The sequence below is a fragment of the Pristiophorus japonicus genome, chromosome 3 (assembly GCF_044704955.1).
Source record: "Pristiophorus japonicus isolate sPriJap1 chromosome 3, sPriJap1.hap1, whole genome shotgun sequence".
In the NCBI taxonomy this organism is placed as follows: Eukaryota; Metazoa; Chordata; class Chondrichthyes; family Pristiophoridae; genus Pristiophorus; species Pristiophorus japonicus.
Genome location: NC_091979.1, coordinates 257,988,087 through 258,007,790, shown reverse-complemented (window position 1 = coordinate 258,007,790; position 19,704 = coordinate 257,988,087). Strand labels below are relative to the sequence as shown.

The 19,704-nt window shown below is 45.8% G+C and overlaps 1 protein-coding gene across 1 annotated transcript in view; it reads right to left on the bottom strand.

The window, feature by feature from the left end:
- shtn1 (shootin 1) overlaps window positions 1-19,704 on the bottom strand; it is a 116,858-nt gene that overhangs the window by 15,269 nt on the left and 81,885 nt on the right. Inside the window, exons 8-10 of the mRNA XM_070873968.1 lie at window positions 11,504-11,598; window positions 7,714-7,860; window positions 547-700 (exon numbers count right to left, since the gene is read on the bottom strand). Coding sequence (XP_070730069.1) covers window positions 547-700; window positions 7,714-7,860; window positions 11,504-11,598 — 396 coding nt within the window. The remainder of the gene's footprint in view (window positions 1-546; window positions 701-7,713; window positions 7,861-11,503; window positions 11,599-19,704) is intronic.

The following is a 19,704-nucleotide window of genomic DNA, read 5'->3' as shown; positions in this document are numbered from 1 at the left end:
AATCGTACATTTCCATGTTAAAAAACCTGTCCATTAAGGTAAGTTTATTTTAAATCCTATTAAAAGGCATTAAAAAATGTTTCCAAAAATATATATTTTTTCTAAAACATTTAAATAACTTTAATTTCAATTAATTTTAAATATGCAAGTTTTTTTTCATTTATTATGTTGAGTTTCTTGTTTCAGGGGGTTATTCTCATTGATAGTAATGGGAACTTGTAAAAACGGAGTTCCCATTATTATCAATGAGAATGCTTCCTTGTGATTGGTGGTCCAGGCCCACATGACTCCAGTATTTTTGTACATACAGGGAAGTCATCTCCCCATACGCTGCATATCGAATGAAGGCTCCAACCGCAATCGAAGGTGCCTCCGTGACAACCAGGTATTTTCGAAAAGGAAGCCTCCGACCGCAGTATTCCCCCATTATGTTTTCAAAGAGTTTCGCAAATAATTTTCAGAATTCAAGCTCGGACTGTGCCATCTCGCACAAAGTTAAAATTAATCATTGCGAATCTATATTACATTGAATTGCGGAATACTTACTGGTGTGTTTCAGTTCCTTCACTTGCTGGTAAGAATTTTGGCATTGATGTTCGAGTTCCTCTTTTTCTTCTTTGAAAAGCTCAAGCTGCTTCATCAGTGAGTTTACTTCTTTCCTAAGGGTAGAGTTTTCTAGTTGTTCTTCCATCTCCTTTAGCTGACAGAACAAGAAGGACAGGCTTACACTGGATGTTTACATGCGTGTTACATTGTATCTTGTAAATGACTTTGATTTCTCTCAATATATTCCCTATGGTCTCATACTAATACTGTTATGTATGCAGAAAGAGTCAGACTGAATACTGTGAGCTCAAAGTAAAGTGTGACTGTATTCTTTTATTCTTAAGAACATAAGAATTAGGAACAGGAGTAGGCCATCTAGCCTCTCGAGCCTGCTCCGCCATTCAACAAGACCATGGCTGAGCTCCACTTACCCGCCCGCTCCCCGTAACCCTTAATTCCCTTATTCGTTAAAAATCTATCTATCTGTGACTTGAATACATTCAATGAGCTAGCCTCAACTGCTTCCTTGGGCAGAGAATTCCACAGATTCACAACCCTCTGGGAGAAGAAATTCCTTCTCAACTCGGTTTTAAATTGGCTCCCCCGTATTTTGAGGTTGTGCCCCCTAGTTCTAGTCTCCCCGACCAGTGGAAACAACCTCTCTGCCTCTATCTTGTCTATCCCTTTCATTATTTTAAATGTTTCTATAAGATCCCCCCTCATCCTTCTGAACTCCAACGAGTAAAGACCCAGTCTACTCAATCTATCATCATAAGGTAACCCCCTCATCTCCGGAATCAGCCTCGTGAATCGTCTCTGTACCCCCTCCAAAGCTAGTATAGCCTTCCTGAAGTAAGGTAACCAAAACTGCACGCAGTACTCTAGGTGCGGCCTCACCAATACCCTATACAGTTGCAGAAGGACCTCCCTGCTTTTGTACTCCATCCCTCTCGCAATGAAGGCCAACATTCCATTCGCCTTCCTGATTACCTGCTGCACCTGCAAACTAACTTTTTGGGATTCATGCACAAGGCCCCCCAGGTCCCTCTGCACCGCAGCATGTTGTAATTTCTCCCCATTCAAATAATATTCCCTTTTACTGTTTTTTTTCCCCAAGGTGGATGACCTCACACTTTCCGACATTGTATTCCATCTGCCAAACCTTAGCCCATTCGCTTAACCTATCTAAATCTCTTTGCAGCCTCTCTGTGTCCTCTACACAACCCGCTTTCCCACTAATCTTTGTGTCATCTGCAAATTTTGTTACACTACACTCTGTCCCCTCTTCCAGGTCATCTATGTATATTCTAAACAGTTGTGGTTCCAGCACCGATCCCTGTGGCACACCACTAACTACCGATTTCCAACCCGAAAAGGACCCATTTATCCCGACTCTCTGCTTTCTGATCGCCAGCCAATTCTCTATCCATGCTAATACATTTCCTCTGACTCCGCGTACCCTTATCTTCTGCAGTAACCTTTTGTGTGGCACCTTATCGAATGCCTTTTGGAAATCTAAATACACCACATCCATCGGTACACCTCTATCCACCATGCTCGTTATATCCTCAAAGAATTCCAGTAAATTAGTTAAACATGATTTCCCCTTCATGAATCCATGCTGTGTCTGCTTGATTACACTATTCCTATCTAGATGTCCCGCTATTTCTTCCTTAATGATAGTTTCAAGCATTTTCCCCACTACAGATGTTAAACTAACCGGCCTATAGTTATCTGCCTTTTGTCTGCCCCCTTTTTTAAACAGAGGCGTTATATTAGCTGCTTTCCAATCCGCTGGTACCTCCCCAGAGTCCAGAGACTTTTGGTAGATTATAACAAATGCATCTGCTATAACCTCCGCCATCTCTTTTAATACCCTGGGATGCATTTCATCAGGACCAGGGGACTTGTCTACCTTGAGTCCCATTAGCCTGTCCAGCACTACCCCCCCTAGAGATAGTGATTGTCTCAAGGTCCTCCCTTCCCACATTCCTGTGACCAGCAATTTTTGGCATTCCTGTGACCAGCAATTTCTCCAGAGTGCCTCTCCAACCTGTGCAGCCTCCTTAAATACCTGTGCTCCCAAAGGATTATGGGATCCCTTGGGACTCCAGGGGATGACCCCTCTGGTGGCTGTACAGAGTAAATACAAGTTTGCATATATAACATTCCACCCCCCACCCCGCCCCTCCCCAAAGCCAATAGTGTAACTATTTACAATGTGAGTCTATCTGGGGCCCTTCTTGCCCTGGTTGATCATCTCGGTGTGAAAGCTGGTATTGTTGAATCATTTGTTTGGACCTCACTGGGTTGCTGTGCAGCTGGCCTTACTGGGCTGCCTGGTGTGTTGGGCCCTGCTGGGCTGCTGTGGATGATGGGTTCTGCTTCGTGGTCAACCATGGTGCCGGTTGCCACTGGTGTGTGTGTTGAGGGATCAAAAAAAGTAGGGTCCAAGGTGGGTTGCTCAGGATAGTCCGTGAATCTGAGTTTGATTTGGTCCAAGTGTTTCTGGTGAATGAGTCCATTTGAAAGTTTGACCCGAAACACCCTGCTCCCCTCTTTGGCCACCACAGAGCCGGGAAGCCACTTGAGACCTTGTCCATAATTCAATACAAATACAGGGTAATTGATTTCAATCTCACGTGACATATTTGCGCTATCATGGTACGCATTTTGTTGACGCCGCCTGCTCTCTACCTGTTCATGTAGAACTAACGATAGCCTTGTCTTAAGTGCTCTTTTAATTTGCAGTTTAGCAGGTGGGATCCCAGTGAGTGAGTGGGGTCTTGTGCGGTAGCTAAGCAGGACTCGGGATAGGTGAGTCTGCAGTGAGCCTTCAGTTACCCTCTTCAAGCCTTGCTTGATGGTTTGCACTGCTCTCTCTGCCTGACCATTGGACGCTGGTTTAAACAGGGCAGATGTGACATGTTTGATCCCGTTCCGAGTCATGAATTCTTTGAACTCTGCACTGGTAAAACATGGCCCGTTGTCGCTCACTAAGACATCTGGTAAGCCGTGAGTGGCAAACATGGCCAGCAGGCTTTCAGTAGTGGCAGCAGATGCGCTAGCCGACATTATCTCACATTCAATCCATTTGGAGTACGCATCTACAACCACAAGGAACATTTTACCCTGCATTATCGACGTGTACCCTAGATCACGGTTTGGAGGGCCAAGACCATAAACTTAGCGACACCTCCCTGGGTACATTGCTTAACTGCGAGCATGTATTACATCTGTGAATGCAGGACTCTAAGTCTGCATCGATACCGGGCCACCACACGTGGGATCTGGCTATCGCTTTCATCATTACAATGCCTGGGTGGGTACTGTGGAGGTCACTGATGAAGGTGTCTCTGCCCTTCTTGGGGACCACTACTCGAATGCCCCACAGAAGGCAGTCTGCCTGTATAGACATTTCATCTTTGCATCGCTGGAACAGCTTTATCTCTTCCTGCATTTCCACTGGTACACTGGACCAGCTCCCATGAAGCTCACAGCTTTTGATAATAAGGGGTCCTGGCTTGTCCAGGTTTTGATCTGCCGGACAGTGACGGGTGATTGCTCACTCTCAAAAGCTTCCATAACCATGGCTAGATCTGCGGGCTACGCCATTTCCACCCCCGTGGTGGGCAATGGCAGCCTACTGAGAGCATCAGCGCAGTTTTCTGTGCCTGGCCTGTGGCAGATGGCGTAGTTGTATGCGGACAACATGAGCGCCCATCTCTGGATGCGGGCCGATGCGTTGGTATTTATCCCTTTATTCTTGGAAAACAGGGATATAAGTGGCTTATGGTCAGTTTCCAATTCGAATTTTAGCCCAAACAGGTATTGATGCATTTTCTTTACCCCATAGACACACACTAACGCTTCTTTCTCAATCATGCTGTAGGCTCTCTTAGCCTTAGACAGACTCCTAGATGCATAAGCAACCGGTTGCAGTTTCCCAAAATCATTAGCTTGTTGCAATACACACCCGACACCATATGACGACACATCACATGCTAGTACCAAACGCTTACATGGATCATACAACACAAGCAATTTGTTTGAGCATATCAATTTTCTCGCTTTTACAAAGGCATTTTCTTGGTTTTTGCCCCAAACCTATTCATCGCCTTTTCGTAGTAAGACATGCAGTGGTTCTAACAGTGTGCTGGGACCCGGTAAGAAGTTACCAAAGTAGTTCAGGAGTCCCAGAAAGGGCCGCAGCTCCGTCACGTTCTGTGGCCTCGGTGCGTTCTCGATTGCCTCCATCTTCGCGTTGGTGGGCCTGATGCCGTCTGCCGCAATCCTCCTTTCCAAGAACTCCACTTCAGGTGCCAGGAAAATGCACTTCAAGTGTTTTAGCCTGAGCCCCACGCGGTTGAGTCGACTAAGAACCTCCCCCAGGTTCTACAGATGCTCGACTGTGTTCCGACCTGTGATTAAGGTGTCGTCCTGGAAGACCACGGTGTGGGGAACCGACTTCAGTAAGCTTTCCATGTGTCTCTGGAATATCGCTGCAGCTGATCGGATTCCAAACGGGCATCTGTTATAAACACAAAGACCTTTGTGCGTATTGATGCAGGTGAGGGCCTTCGATGATTCCTCCAGTTCCTGCGTCATGTAGACTGAAGTCAGATCCAGTTTCGTGAAAGTCTTTCCTCCCACCAGTGTTGCAAAGAAGTCGTCGGCCTTTGGTAGTGAGTATTGGTCCTGCAGGGAGAAACGATTGATAGTTACTTTGTAATCTCCACAGATTCTGATGGTGCCGTCTCCCTTGAGGACTGGGACGATAGGACTGGCCCACTTGTTGAACTCGATCGGTGAAATGATGCCCTCTCTTTGCAGTCGGTCTAGCGCAATCTCTACCCTTTCATCATGTACGGTACTGCTCTCACCTTGTGATGGATGGGTCGCGCCCCGGAATTAGGTGGATCCTAATTGCTCCTTGGAATTTCCAGATGCCTGATTTGAGCAGCAAAGAAAATTTATTTAAGACCTGGGCACACGAAGTGTCATCAGCGGGCAGTAGCGCTTGGACGTCGTTCCAGTTCCAGCGTATCTTTCCCAGCCAGCTCCTGCCGAGCAGCGTGGGGCCATCGCCTGGTACCACCCAGTAGCTTGTGCACCGCTCCATCATAGGAGAGCTTTACGGTAGCACAGCCGATTACAGGAATCAGTTCTTTTGTATAAGTTCTTAGTTTTGTGCGAACTGGAGTTAAGACTGGCCTTGAGGCCTTGTTGCACCACAATCTTTCGAAAGTCTTTTTGCCCATGATGGACTGACTCGCGCCTCTATCCAGCTACATTGAAATTGGGAGTTCATTTAGTTCAACATTCAGCATTATCGAGGGACAATTCGTGGTGAATGTGTGCACCCCATATACCTCTGCCTCCTCGCTCTGAGGCTCTGGTTCGTCGTGATCCTCCGTGGATCTGTCCTCTTCTGCAACATGGTGGTTTGCAGCTTTAACAGGATTTGCAGCTCGCCTGCACACTCGTTGGATGTATCCCATTGTTCCACAGTCCTTGCCAATGAACCTTTTGAATCGGCATGAATGGAAACGATGATCACCCCCGCAGCGCCAACAAGGTGTTAATGGCCTTGCATTCATCACCCTTGATGGTGGACTCTGAGACATCTGTGGACGTGCAGCTGCAGGTATGTGTGACCTGCCCTGTATATTACGATTCGAAAACAACATCACTTTGTTCACAGTACTTGTAGCAGCACTTGTGTGCTGAGAGATTTGCTTTGTATTGTCACTGGTGGCAATGAATGTCTGGGCTATCGCTATGGCCTTACTCAAGGTTGGGGTCTCTACAGTCAAACGTTTGCGAAATATGGTTTCGTGGCCAATGCCAAGTACGAAAAAGTCTCTGAGCATGTGCTCCAAATGTCCTTCAAATTCGCAATGTCCTGCAAGGCGTCTTAGCTCGGTGACATAACTCACCACTTCCTAGCCTTCAGACTTTTGTAGGTGTAGAACTGGTACCTCGCCATCAGAACGCTTTCCTTCGGGTTCAAATACTCTTGGACCAGTGTGCACAAATCGTCATATGACTTCTCCGTGGGTTTCGCTGGAGTGAGCAGATTGTTCATGAGGCCATACGTTGGTGCCCCACAGACGGTGAGGAGGATCGCCCTTCGTTTGGCAGCGCTCTCTTCCCCATCTAGCTCGTTGACCACGAAGTATTGGTCGAGTCACTCCACAAAAGTTTTCCAATCATCTCCCTCCGAGAATTTCTCCAGGATGCTCCCTGTTCTCTGCATCTTTGGGTTCGCTATCTGTATCTCATCGCCAGTTGTTATGTATGCAGAAAGAGTCAGACTGAACACTGTGAGCTCAAAGTAAAGTGTGACCTTAGTCTTTTATTGCAGGTCTCCAGAGTACCTCTCCAACCTGTTTGGCCTTCTTAAATACCTATGCTCCCAAGGGAATATGGGATCTCTTGGGACTCCAGGAGATGAGCCCTCTGTACAGAGTAAATACAAGTTTACATATAGAACAAATACCACCTGAAATGTAGCTATCTCCTGTTTTCCACTAATGCACTTTAATGTATTGTGTCTTCACATCTATTCATTCTTATGTTTAATATTAGTAAATTAACTATTCGGAAATGAACTAGTCGATACAAATATCTGTGCGTAGATAAGATGAGTGTCTTTGATCATAACTTTCATTTCATAAGCAGAAAAAGAGTGAATAAACTGCTGACAGAGCATCATATTGTGTTGTAGTGGACCTGTCACAGGACTAGTAATCCAGAGGATTGGCCTAATACATGGGTCCAAATCCCACCATGGCAATTAGAGAATTTGAAATCTGTTTAAAAAGAAAAAAGACTGGCAACAGTAAAAATGACCATGAAGCTGCCGGATTGTCGTAAAAACCCACCTCGTTCACTAGTGTCCTTTAGGGGAGTAAACCTGCTGTCCTTACCTGGTCTGGCCTATATGTGACTCCAATCCCACACCAACGTGGATGACTCTTAACTAACCTCTGAAGTGACCTAGCACGGAAGGCCCAAGGTCCCTTTTGAAGAGCAACTGGGGATGAGCAACAAATGCCGACCTCACCACATCACACCCCAAGAATGAATAAAAATACATTTCCATTTTAGGAACATGTATTTCTTACATGACTAATCTCAGAAGATGTGCAAAGGGCATCTTACCTTTTTCCCATGCAGAATTCTCTCCTCCTCTATAGTCTCGGTTACAATAGCAAGGTTATCAAGTGCTGCCATGAGCTGCTCATTAGGCACCATCTTCTGAATAAGAATCTGACTTTGCCTTTTAAGTTTCTTTTGTTCCACAAGCACCTGCAATAAAATAAAATCATTTTAAAATGCAATCAAATTTTTAAAATAAATGCATTGTCTCTATTTTCGGTTTCAACATGACCACTGGTGATCTTGCTGCCCATGCGTCATTGGAAGTTTATTCTTGAACACTTTGGCTGAAATTTTCCCCGAAAAAAATGGGTGTGGGGGCTGGGGGTAGTTAGTGTGAAAAATGGGATTCCCGACCTGATCCCGCCTACATCCTGTATTACCAGGGGCAGGACAGGGATGGGATGGTGGGCAGGCAACCAACACACTCCCTGGTGGGGGCGGAGTGGGGTGCAGGACCACAATATAAATATTATAATAAGGCAGGCAACCTCATTTTGCACCTCCATTTTGAATTTAACTGCATGTGGACGGGTTTTGCACAATTCATGAAACCCGGCAGTTAAACCGAGGTGGGAATTGCTGTATCTAGGAGGTAAGTGACTTTATACCTACCTCCTGGATCCAGGGCCCCTAACTAGCAGACCACCCCCCATGATCGGAGACCCTTCCCAAGCCTCCTCATTCCCAAGCCTCCGATCCGCTCCTTGATGCTTCTTCTTCCCAACCCCCCACCACCGATGATGCCTCCGCTGGCCGGCTACGATGCTCTCCCCCCCCCGCCGATCCCGGCCGACCCCCCCCCAATTCTCTGGCCCCACCCCCTGATCCCTTGCCAACTCCAATCCCCAATCCCTGACCGGCCCCCATCACCCCCCACTCCCACCCTCGCCGATCCCCAACAACCCCATCCCCGATCCTGCCCTCCTGCAATCTTCCCCTGCCGATCCCCTCCCCCTTCCCATGCACATCCCCGACACCCCAGCCCCGGCCGATCCCCTCCCCCACTCCCCGCCGATCCCCGACACTCCCATCGCCGATCCTGTCCTCCTGCGATCCTCCCCTGCCGATCTCCAACCCCCTCCCCTGCCGATCCCCTCCCCCTCTCCTGCTGAACCCCTCCACCCCTCTCTCGCCGATACCCGACACTCCCATCCCCGATCCTGCCCTCCTGTGATCCACCCTTGCCAATCCCCTCCCCCCAGCCCATCCCTGACACCCTACCCCCCGCCGATCCTCTCCCCCCTCCTCTGGTTCCCCTCCCCCCCCTCCCCCCGCCGTTTCCCTCCCCCCCCCTCCCCTGCCGATCGTCTCCCCCCTCTCCTGCCATCCCCCTACCCCCTCCCCTGCCGATCCCCTCCCCCCCTTCACCTGCCGATCCCCTCCCCCCCTCCCCTGCCGTTCCCCTCCCTTGCCGTACCCCTCCCCCCCCTCCCCTGCTGTTCCCCTCCCCCACTCCCCTGCCGATCCCTTCCCCCGCCGATCCCCAACAATCCCATCCCAGATCCTGCCTTCCTGCAATCTTCCCCTGCCGATCCCCTCCCACCCTCCCCAGCCCATCCCCGATGCCCCCTACATCTGCTGGCCTACCCGCCAGCAGCCACCCAGCCTCTCAATCTGGCTAGCTGCGGCCGGTAATGCGAGGATTCACATGCAAATCAGGCCCTGCCATTAAAGTCGGCAGGGCCTGTAGGAAACCCGGCCTCCCGGGTTTTCCGGCTGCCTCGGAGACCCCCGCCCCAAACCTGCCTATCCGGAGAAAATTCCGGCCATTGGTAAACATAGAAACATAGAAGCATAGAAACATAGAAAATAGGCAGGAGTAGGCCATTCGGCCCTTCGAGCCTGCACCACCATTTAATAAGATCATGGCTGAACATTCCCTCAGTACCCCTTTTCCTGCTTTCTCTCCATATCCCTTGATACCTTTAGCCGTAAGGGCCACATCTAACTCCCTCTTGAGTATATCCAATGAACTGGCATCAACAACTCTCTGCGGTAGGGAATTCCACAAGTTAACAACTCTCTGGGTGAAGAAGTTTCTCCTCATCTCAGTCCTAAATGGCCTATTCCTTATCCTAAGACTGTGTCCCCTGGTTCTGGACTTCCCCAATATCGGGAACATTCTACCCGCATCTAACCTGTCCCATCCCGTCAAAATCTTATATGTTTCTATGAGATCCCCTCTCATCCTTCTAAACTCCAATGTATAAAGGCCCAGTTGATCCAGTCTCTCCTCATATGTCAGTCCAGCCATCCCGGGGATCAGTCTGGTGAACCTTCGCTGCACTCCCTCAATAGCAAGAAAGTCCTTCCTCAGATTAGGAGACCAAAACTCAACACAATATTCCAGGTGAGGCCTCACCAAGGCCCTGTACAACTGCAGTAAGACCTCCCTGCTCCTATACTCAAATCCCCTAGCTATGAAGGCCAACATACCATTTGCCTTCTTCACCGCCTTCTGTACCTGTATGCCAACTTTCAATGACTGATGAACCATGACACCCAGGTCTCGTTGCACATCCCCTTTTCTTAATCTGCCGCCATTCAGATAATATTCTGTTTTCGCGTTTTTGCCCACAAAGTGGATAACTTCACATTTATCCACATTATACTGCATCTGCCATGCATTTGCCCACTCAACTAACCTGTCCAAGTCACACTGTAGCTCTTAGCGTCCCCCTCACAGCTCACACCGCCACCCAGTTTAGTGTCATCTGCAAACTTGGAGATATTACACTCAATTTCTTCATCTAAACCATTGATGTATATTGTAAAGAGCTGGGATCCCAGCACTGAGCCCTGCGGCACTCCACTAGTCACTGCCTGCCATTCTGAAAAGGACCCGTTTATCCCAACTCTCTGCTTCCTGTCTGCCAACCAGTTCTCTATCCATGTCAGTATATTACCCCCAATACCATGTGCTTTGATTTTGCACACCAACCTCTTGTGTGGGACCTTGTCAAAAGCCTTTTGAAAGTCCAAATACACCACATCCACTGGTTCTCCCTTGTCCACTCTACTAGTTACATCTTCAAAAAATTGCAGAAGATTTGTCAAGCATGATTTCCCCTTCATAAATCCATGCTGACTTGGACCGATCCTGTCACTGCTTTCCAATGCGTTGCTATTTCATCCTTAATAATTGATTCCAACATTTTCCCCACTACTGATGTCAGGCTATAATTACCCGCTTTTCCCCACTACTGATGTCCGGCTATAATTACCCGCTTTTCCCCACTACTGATGTCAGGCTATAATTACCCGCTTTCCTCCCCACTCAATTCTTTTATCACAACGATAATTTCCTCCAGTCATGTATCCACTCTCTCGCCGATGATTCCACCCAACATTCATCACATTCCTTGATATTACATGCACTCAGTGTTCACATCCTGCAGTTCACCCATAGCTCAATGGCTGAATCACTACATTTAGGGAAGGAATGTTCAAAAGATAAGAATATGACTTAGAATTCTAAATTAAATGTGAAATCACTGTTTTATCCCTGTGTGCTTAGCTGGTGATTATATCATTTATAATTGAATTAACCAGATTGGTTAATTTGATTTTAATGGTTCTATTTTGTCTATGCACCTGAGAAGAGGAGAATGCTAGTTAACATGTTCCTAAATAATCTATTAATGAATAGCAAGCTTTCAAAGGAGCAAATTTATAATTGTACAAAATTAGGCATCAATTCTGGGATCATACCATCTTTTTGTAGACTTGAAAGTGCCTGTAACTGTTCAGATATACTGCAGTTAAATAAAATTGTTGTTGATTTTCATACCTCATGGGCAAAGGTCTCTGCCTCCTTTCGGAGATCTTTCTCCAACTCCAGAGTTTGTTCCAGGCCCTCGTATTCCTCCAGGGCCAAAATAGAAACTTAGAAAAACACAAATATTTAACATTTTGTATTATAGAGTTACAGCATTACATTTTGAAGCCAAACTAATTTTCTCTATTGGTGAATCTTTTACACATAAATACAAAGAAAGAAAGACTTGCATTTATATAGTGCTTTTCATGATCACCAGACGTCTCAAAGAACTTTACAGCCAATGTAGTACTTTTGAAGTGTAGTCACTGTTGTAATTTAGGAAACGCGGCAGCCAATTTGAGCACAGCAAGCTCCCACAAACAGCAATCTGATAATGACTAGATAATCTGTTTTGTTATGTTGATTGAGGGATAAATATTGGCTAGGACAGGCACAATAAGTGCGTTTGTGACACAAGTCATTTAAACCCAAGTGAAAACTAAATGAGTATTGGTGTTATTTGTGTACCTGAATACCACTAATTGATTATTAAAGGTTGCATGTATAGTTTAATTTAAATCTATATTGATTACTAGTACTTATTTATTTTTAAATCCTGTCTAAATTATATCTCTTTTGAAATGAAAAACAGAAAAAATATTTAAAGTGTCTCTGCAGCCGAAACATTTAAGCACTTGACTCTGCAGAAGGTTATGAGTCTGAGTTCCTGGCTTTGAATAGCATGAGAAAAGGCCACATTCTTATTCATAAAGAACTCAAGTTATTTGCTCTTGTTGAGCAGGTTTTGCTGGTTCTCAGTCACATCACTAGATGGAGCACCAGATTTTGTTTTGCTGGAAGTGAGGGTACGGGTGGAGGAATTGGCTGGACACTGTCCAGCTGCAGCTGAACTAAATATATCATCTACACTGGTCATGGAGAAGTTGTCTGCAGATCAGACTATTCTAGCCTCCCAGTTAAAGAACAATACATGCTCTGGCAAGAGAGAAAACAGGAAGGAACACTATTGTTTCCGGATTTCTCCCTCTTTCTTCTTTGATTCCATTCAAGTACAACTGCAGGTGAAGGATGATGACTCTCAGCTTTTGCCATAAAATGCTATCTTTTCAATGCAATAGCAAGAAAATAACAATTGGGATTTCGCTGTGGTTTATTTTTTTTTTAAAAGAACAGTAGCATTATGCAGTAACTACCTTCATCAAAAAATACATTTAACTCTTAGGGCTGGATTTTCCGCTCCTAGCCGCCTCTGCTTTCGACCCGGAAGGGTGGCAATGGCAGTGGTGAGCGCTTCTGAGCGGGCGGCCAGCTTGCAGCTGGGGTTTTCGGGGCCAGCTTCGGCGGAGTGCGGAGTATTACCGCCTGGGAGAGGCGAGCCGGTGTGCAACGCCACTGGTTGCGACACCGGCTCGATTTTTACCTCTCGCCCGATCCGTAGCGCTGCGTAGAGCGCAATGCTGGGGCCGTCTGTGAAAACGGGCGGTCCGACCTGCAGCAGCTGCAGAGGTAAGTAATGTCAACCTCAGGCAAGTGTGATTGTTTTATTTTGCGATTTATGTAGTAGTGACATGAACTATTCTGGGGGAATGTTTTTGGTGGGGTATTTTTCAGGTTTTTTTTTTCTCCCCAGGCCTCTCTTAAGAGCACTCTGAGACCGGCTCTTTAGCTCGGGATTTTCCCATGCTAAGCCGGCCTAGCGCCCTAAGAGAGATGTGCAACAATTCCCTTAGCGTCCGCCCCACACTCGAGGCCCAGCTGCCCAATTTTGTTGACTGAGGTGTCATTTTTTTCCAGGCGGTACCAGGACCTTCCCTCTGCCATTAACATCCCAAAATCTTAAATGCCGAAAATCCAGCCGGAAGACTTCCAGCAGGTTGAAGGAAACTTCACTTCCTGGGCCAACCTATGTTGTTCAGTTCTCGCACTATTACTAAAAGGAATCCTAATGTTTCACTAATAAAGCTAGTCGGTTATTATTAAAAGCTTCAAATGATAATACTAACCCTGAAGTACTAAGTTAAACCATAATTTTACATAAAAATGAAACATTCAAAACTTTTACCTTTTCTTGCCCTGTTGTTCCCTTTTCCTTTTATTCCTTATCCGTTATTTTTCTTACTTTATATTAACTTAAATTTTACTCTTTTCGACATGCTATATCCTATTTTAAGTTTAAAGTCATGTGTTTATTTTCTTCTTCTGCCTCCCTACTCCTATCATCAATTTTGGAGACATTTAAAAAAATAATTTTCAATGGTTGAAGAACAGCTTTAAGAGCTATCTTTTCATCCAATAAGAACCCACAGCCCATGATTACATTGCAAATTCAACCAGCTCAGTTTTTGCCATGAAATCTGTTTCATAACTGTGGAGTGCTTGCTATGGAGACAATTTTCATGCAGTTCTTGGAATCAAACAGCAACCATGAGTAGTGGTGCAAAAAAAATCGCAATACTTTGAGGCAAGTCTATTCAAACTTTGCACAACTTTGGCCCATGTAAATTCCATGAATGGAAAATCTTAGAATGCGTATCAAAACTATGCATAAAACAGCCACTTTGTTAAAATGGCAGGCGATAACATGTCAAGGTGATCATTTAGTTACACTTCAGATCAGTTTCCATGCTCTACTGATTTATATACACTCCAATTTCAATAAAGCTATAGTTACTATTTGATTACTGAGAATCTACATTTTGTTTTCTATAGATTTCCTTTGCCCAAAAAATGATTAAGTAGAGACAAACTAGCTAGCTAGTTCTCCAGCAGCTTGCTAAATAGCCAGTTAATTAAAACTAGTTAAAATCGGTTCTTTGAACAGCTGACCAGTGGTGACTCATCTGAGCCACAAGCAGTTTTAAAACCCAGAGTTAGTGCTGGTAGCTCGGAGTGCTTCAGCTCAGAGTGAGAAAACAAGAGTTTGGTAAATGGGAGAGTTAAGTGAAGTGGGGGCGGGAGGTGTTGCTTTGCCTTGTTTTTCCCAACTTTTTCCTTGGAGCGGTGGCGTACCTGAGCGGGAGCAGACCGAGGCCCGAAAGTGGGGATAAAAGCTACAGCAGACTACAGCATACGGCTGTAAAGTGTGATCTCCTGCACTAGTTTCCATCGCCTGGTTGGGTCGGAGAGGAATTTTCCCAGATTTTTTCCCAAATTGGCCTGGGTTTTGATCTGGTTTTTTGCCTCTCCCAGAAGATCGCATGGCTCCGAGTGAGGAGAACTCTGCTATGTGACATCACAGGTAAGACAGGTAAGTGATTGGTAGTGATTGTGGGCTAAGTTTTTCTTTACGTTAACATATAGCATATAACTAAATACTAAAAACTGGCCATTATTTGTTTAACTAATTTAATAAACTATTAAAGGGAGAACCAGTGGATGTGATATATTTGGACTTTCAAAAGGCTTTTGACAAGGTCCCACACAAGAGATTAGTGTGCAAAATTAAGGCACATGGTATTGGGGGTAAGCTTTGACGTGAATAGAGAACTGGTTGGCAGACAGGAAGCAAAGAGTGGGAATAAATGGGTCTTTTTCAGAATGGCAGGCAGTGACTAGTGGTGTGCCGCAGGGTTCAATGCTGGGACCCCAGCTATTTACAATATACATTAATGATTTAGACGAAGGAATTGAATGTAATATCTCCAAGTTTGCAGATGACACTAAGCTGGGTCGCAGTGCGAGCTGTGTGAAGGATGCTAGGAGGCTGCAGGGTGACTTGGACAAGTTAGGTGAATGGGCAAATGCATGGCAGATGCAGTATAATGTGGATAAGTGTGAGGTTATCCACTTTGGTTGCAAAAACAGGAAGCCAGATTATTATCTGAATGGTGACAGATTCGTAAAAGGGGAGGTGCAACGAGACCTGGGTGTCATGGTACATCAGTCATTGAAGGTAGGCATGCAGGTACTCCAGGCAGTAAAGAAGGCAAATGGCTTGCTGGCCTTCATAGCGAGAGGATTTGAGTATAGCAGCAGGGAGGTCTTACTGCAGTTGTACAGGGCCTTGGTGAGACCACACCTTGAGTACTGTGTGCAGTTTTGGTCTCCTAATCTGAGGAAGGACATTCTTGCTATTGAGGGAGTGCAGCGAAGGTTCACCACTGATTCCCGGGATGGCAGGACTGACATATGAGGAAAGATTGGATCAACTAGGCTTATATTCACTGGAATTTAGAAGAATGAGAGGGGATCTCAGAGAAACATATAAAATTCTGACGGGACTGGACAGGTTAGATGCAGGAAAATGTTCCTGATGTTGGGGAAGTCCAGAACCGGGGGTCACAGTCTAAGGATAAGGGGTAAGCCATTTAGGATCGAGATGAGGAGAAACTTCTTCACTCAGAGAATTGTGAATCTGTGGAATTCTCTACCACAGACAGTTGTTGAGGCCAGTTCGTTAGATATATTCAAAAGGGAGTTAGATGTTGCCCTTATGGCTAAAGGGATCAAGGGTTATGGAGAGAAAGCAGGAATGGGGTACTGAAGTTGCATGATCAGCCATGATCATATTGAATAGTGATGCAGGCTCGAAGGGCTGAATGACCTGCTCCTGCACCTACTTTCTATGTTTCTATGTTTCTATATAGGGTAAATACTAACACTAAACTAATTAATTAAATAATATAATGGGAAAACAGGAGATGTGTTGCTGCTGCAATATGTGGGAGCTTCTGGGCGTTTTGGTCCAGGGCGACTACATCTGCAGTAAGTGTCTGCGGCTCAACGAACTTCGGCTCTGAAGCTACAGACATTGCGAGACATCAAGGAGGAAGAAAGTTACCTGGAACTTTTTGCTCCAGGAGGCAGCCACACCCTCTAGATTAAATACTTTAGAATTGACACGTGGTCAGGGACAGGAGGGTGTGACTGCGAGTGAGGCAGGAAAGTATTGCAGGAGCCTCAGTCCCTGCACTTGTCCAATATATTTGAGGTTCTTGCAACCCTTGTGGACAAGTGTGCAGACTGCCGCGTGGGCGAGCAGACTGACCAAGGCACCGTGGTGCAGAAAGCCATTCAAGTGGGAGGAGTAAAGAGGCAGGTGGTTGTAGTCGGGGACAGTATAGTTAAGGTGATAGTTAGGGTTCTCTGCAGCCAAGAGCATGCATCCGAAGGCTGTGTTGCCTACCCGGTGCCAGGGTAAAGGACATCTCCTCCGGGCTGGAGAAGAACTTGGAGTGGGAGGGGGAGGATCTAGTTATCATGGTACACGTAGGTACCAATGACATAGGTAGGACTAAGAAAGAGATTCTCCTGAGAGAATTTGAACAGCTAGGGACTAAATTGAAAAGCAGGACCACAAAAGTAATAATCTTTGCATTATTACCTGAGCTACGAGCAAATTGGCATAGGGTCAATAGAATCAGGGAGATGAATGCGTAGCTCAGAGGTTGGTGTGGGAGAAGTGGGTTTTGATTCGTGGGGCACTGGCACCAATACTTGGGAAAGAGAGAGCTGTTCCGTGGGGACGGACTACACCTAAACTATGCTGGGACCAGAGTTCTAGCGAACCGAATAACTCGGGAGGTGGATAGGTCTTTAAACTAAATAAGGGGGGGGGGGGGGGGGCGGCGGGGGGGATGGTCGCAGTGGAGAGCAATCTAGAATGCTAAATAGAAAAGAAAAGGAAGCAATGCAGGAAAGTGATTGTGGTAAGGATAATCAGATTATGTCAGGAAGGGACAGAGCATAAAACAAAAGAGTGCACTAGCAAATAGGGTCCAGGTAAGAAAAAGTAGCATTAAGACAAATAGGGCTATAGTACAAAATAATGTTAAGATGTCTAATAATGTTAAAAAAACTAATTTAAAAACATTGTATCTGAATGCAGGAAGAATCTGTAATAAGGTCGACGAATTAACGGCGCAAATAGATGTAAAGGGATACGATATAGTTGCAATTACGGAGACATGATTGCAGGGTGATCAGGGTTGGGAATTGAATATCCAAGGATATCTGATATTTATGAAGGACAGACAAAATGGAAAAGGGGGTGGTGTGGCATTGTTAGTAAAGAATAAAATCAGAGCAATAGTGAGAAAGGATATTGGCTCAGAAAATCAAGATGTAGAATCAGTCTGGGTGGAGCTAAGGAGCACCAAGGGGCAGAAAACATTGCTGGGAGTTGTCTATAGGTCTACAAACAGTAGTGGTAGTGTAGGGGACGGCATCAAACATGAAATTAGAGATGCATGTAGCAAGGGTACTGCAGTAATCGTAGGTGACTTTAATCGACATATAGACTGGCCAAACCAAATTAGTAATAACACTGTGGCAGATGAATTCCTGGAGTGTATACGAGATGGGTTTTTTAGACCAGTATGTTGAGGAGTCTACTAGGGAACAGGCTATCCTAGATTGGGTATTGTGTAATGAGAAAGGGTTAATTAACAGTCTTGTTGTGCAGGGTCATTTAGGGAAGAGTGACCATAACATGATTGAATTTCTTATTAAGATGGAAAGTGAAGTAATCCAATCCGAAACTAGGGTCCTAAATCTAAACAAAGGAAACTACGAAGATATGAGAAATGAATTGGCTATGATAGATTGGGAAGATTTATTAAAAGGCATGACGGTGGATAGGCAATGGCTAATAGTTAAGGAACGAATGCATGAATTGCAACAGTTATACATTCCTTTCTGGACACAAAAGGAAAAGTGGCCAAGCCATGGCTAACAAAAGAAATTAAAGATAGTGTTATGTATGTAAACCTGTAATTACCATGTGTAACCACCAGAGGGCTTATCCCCTGGAGTCCCAAGGGATCCCACAATCCCTTGGGAGCACCTGTATATAAGGAGGTCTCACAGGCTGGAGAGGCACTCCTGAGATCTGCAATAAAAGACTATGGTCACACTTACTTTGAGCTTGCAGCATCTAGTCTGACTCTTTATCCAAGACATAACAAATGGTGATGAGATACAGATACCGAACCCCAACACAACAATGCAGAGAGCTGTCGGCACCCTGGAGAAATTTTCGGAGGAAGATGATTGGGAAACCTTCGTGGAGCGACTTGACCAATACTTTGTGGCCAATGAGCTGCAAGGAGAAGGGAACGCTGCCAAACGAAGGGCAATCCTCCTCACCGTTTGCAGAGCATCAACGTATGGCCTCATGAAAAACCTGCTCATTCCAGCAAAACCCACAGACAATTCGTACGATGAGTTGTGCACACTGGTCCAGGAGCATCTAAACCCGAAGGAAAGCGTTCTGATGGCAAGGTATTGGTTCTATACATACAAGAGGTCTGAAGGCCAGGAAGTGGCGAGCTACGTCGCCGAGCTAAGGCGACTTGCAGGACATTGCGAATTTGAAGGACACTTGGAGCATATGCTCAGAGACCTCTTTGCACTTGGCATTGGCCATGAAGTAATACTTCGCAAACTTTTGACTGTAGAGACCCCAACCTTGAGTAAAGCCATAACGATAGCCCAGGTGTTTATCTCCACCAGTGACAATGTCAAACAAATTTCCCAACACACTAGTGCTGCTGCAAGCACTATGAACAACGTAAATTTGTTTTCGAATTGAAATGTACATGGCAGGACTTACACGCCTGTAGCTGCACGTCCGCAGATGACTCCAAGTCCGCCATCAAGGGTGGTGAATATAAGGCAATTAACACCTTGTTGGTGCTGTGGGGGTGATCATCGATTCCATTCATGCCGCTTCAAAGGATACATTTCCAAGAGCTGTGGAACAATGGGACACCTCCAACGCATGTGCAGGTGTGCTGCAAACCCTGCTAATCCTGCAAACCACCATGTTGCAGAGGAGGACAGATCCACAGTGGACGAACAGAGCCTCAGACCGAGGAGGCAGAGGTATATGGGGTGCACATATTTACCACAAAGTGCCTCCCGATAATGCTGAAGGTTGAATTAAATGGACTCCTGGTGTCCATGGAGCTGGACACGGGCGCAAACCAGTCCATAATGAGTAAAAAGACTTTTGATAAGTTGTGGTGCAACAAGGCTTCAAGACCAGTCCTGACTCCCATTCGTACCAAACTCAGAACATACACAAAGGAACTGATTCCCGTAATTGGCAGTGCTACCATAAAGGTCTCCTACGATGGAACGGTGCACGTGTTACCACTCTGGGTAGCACCGGGTGATGGCCCCATGCTGTTTGGCAGGAGCTGGCTGGGAAAGATATGCTGGAACTGGGACGACGTCCGAGCGCTTTCGTCCATCAACAACACTTCATG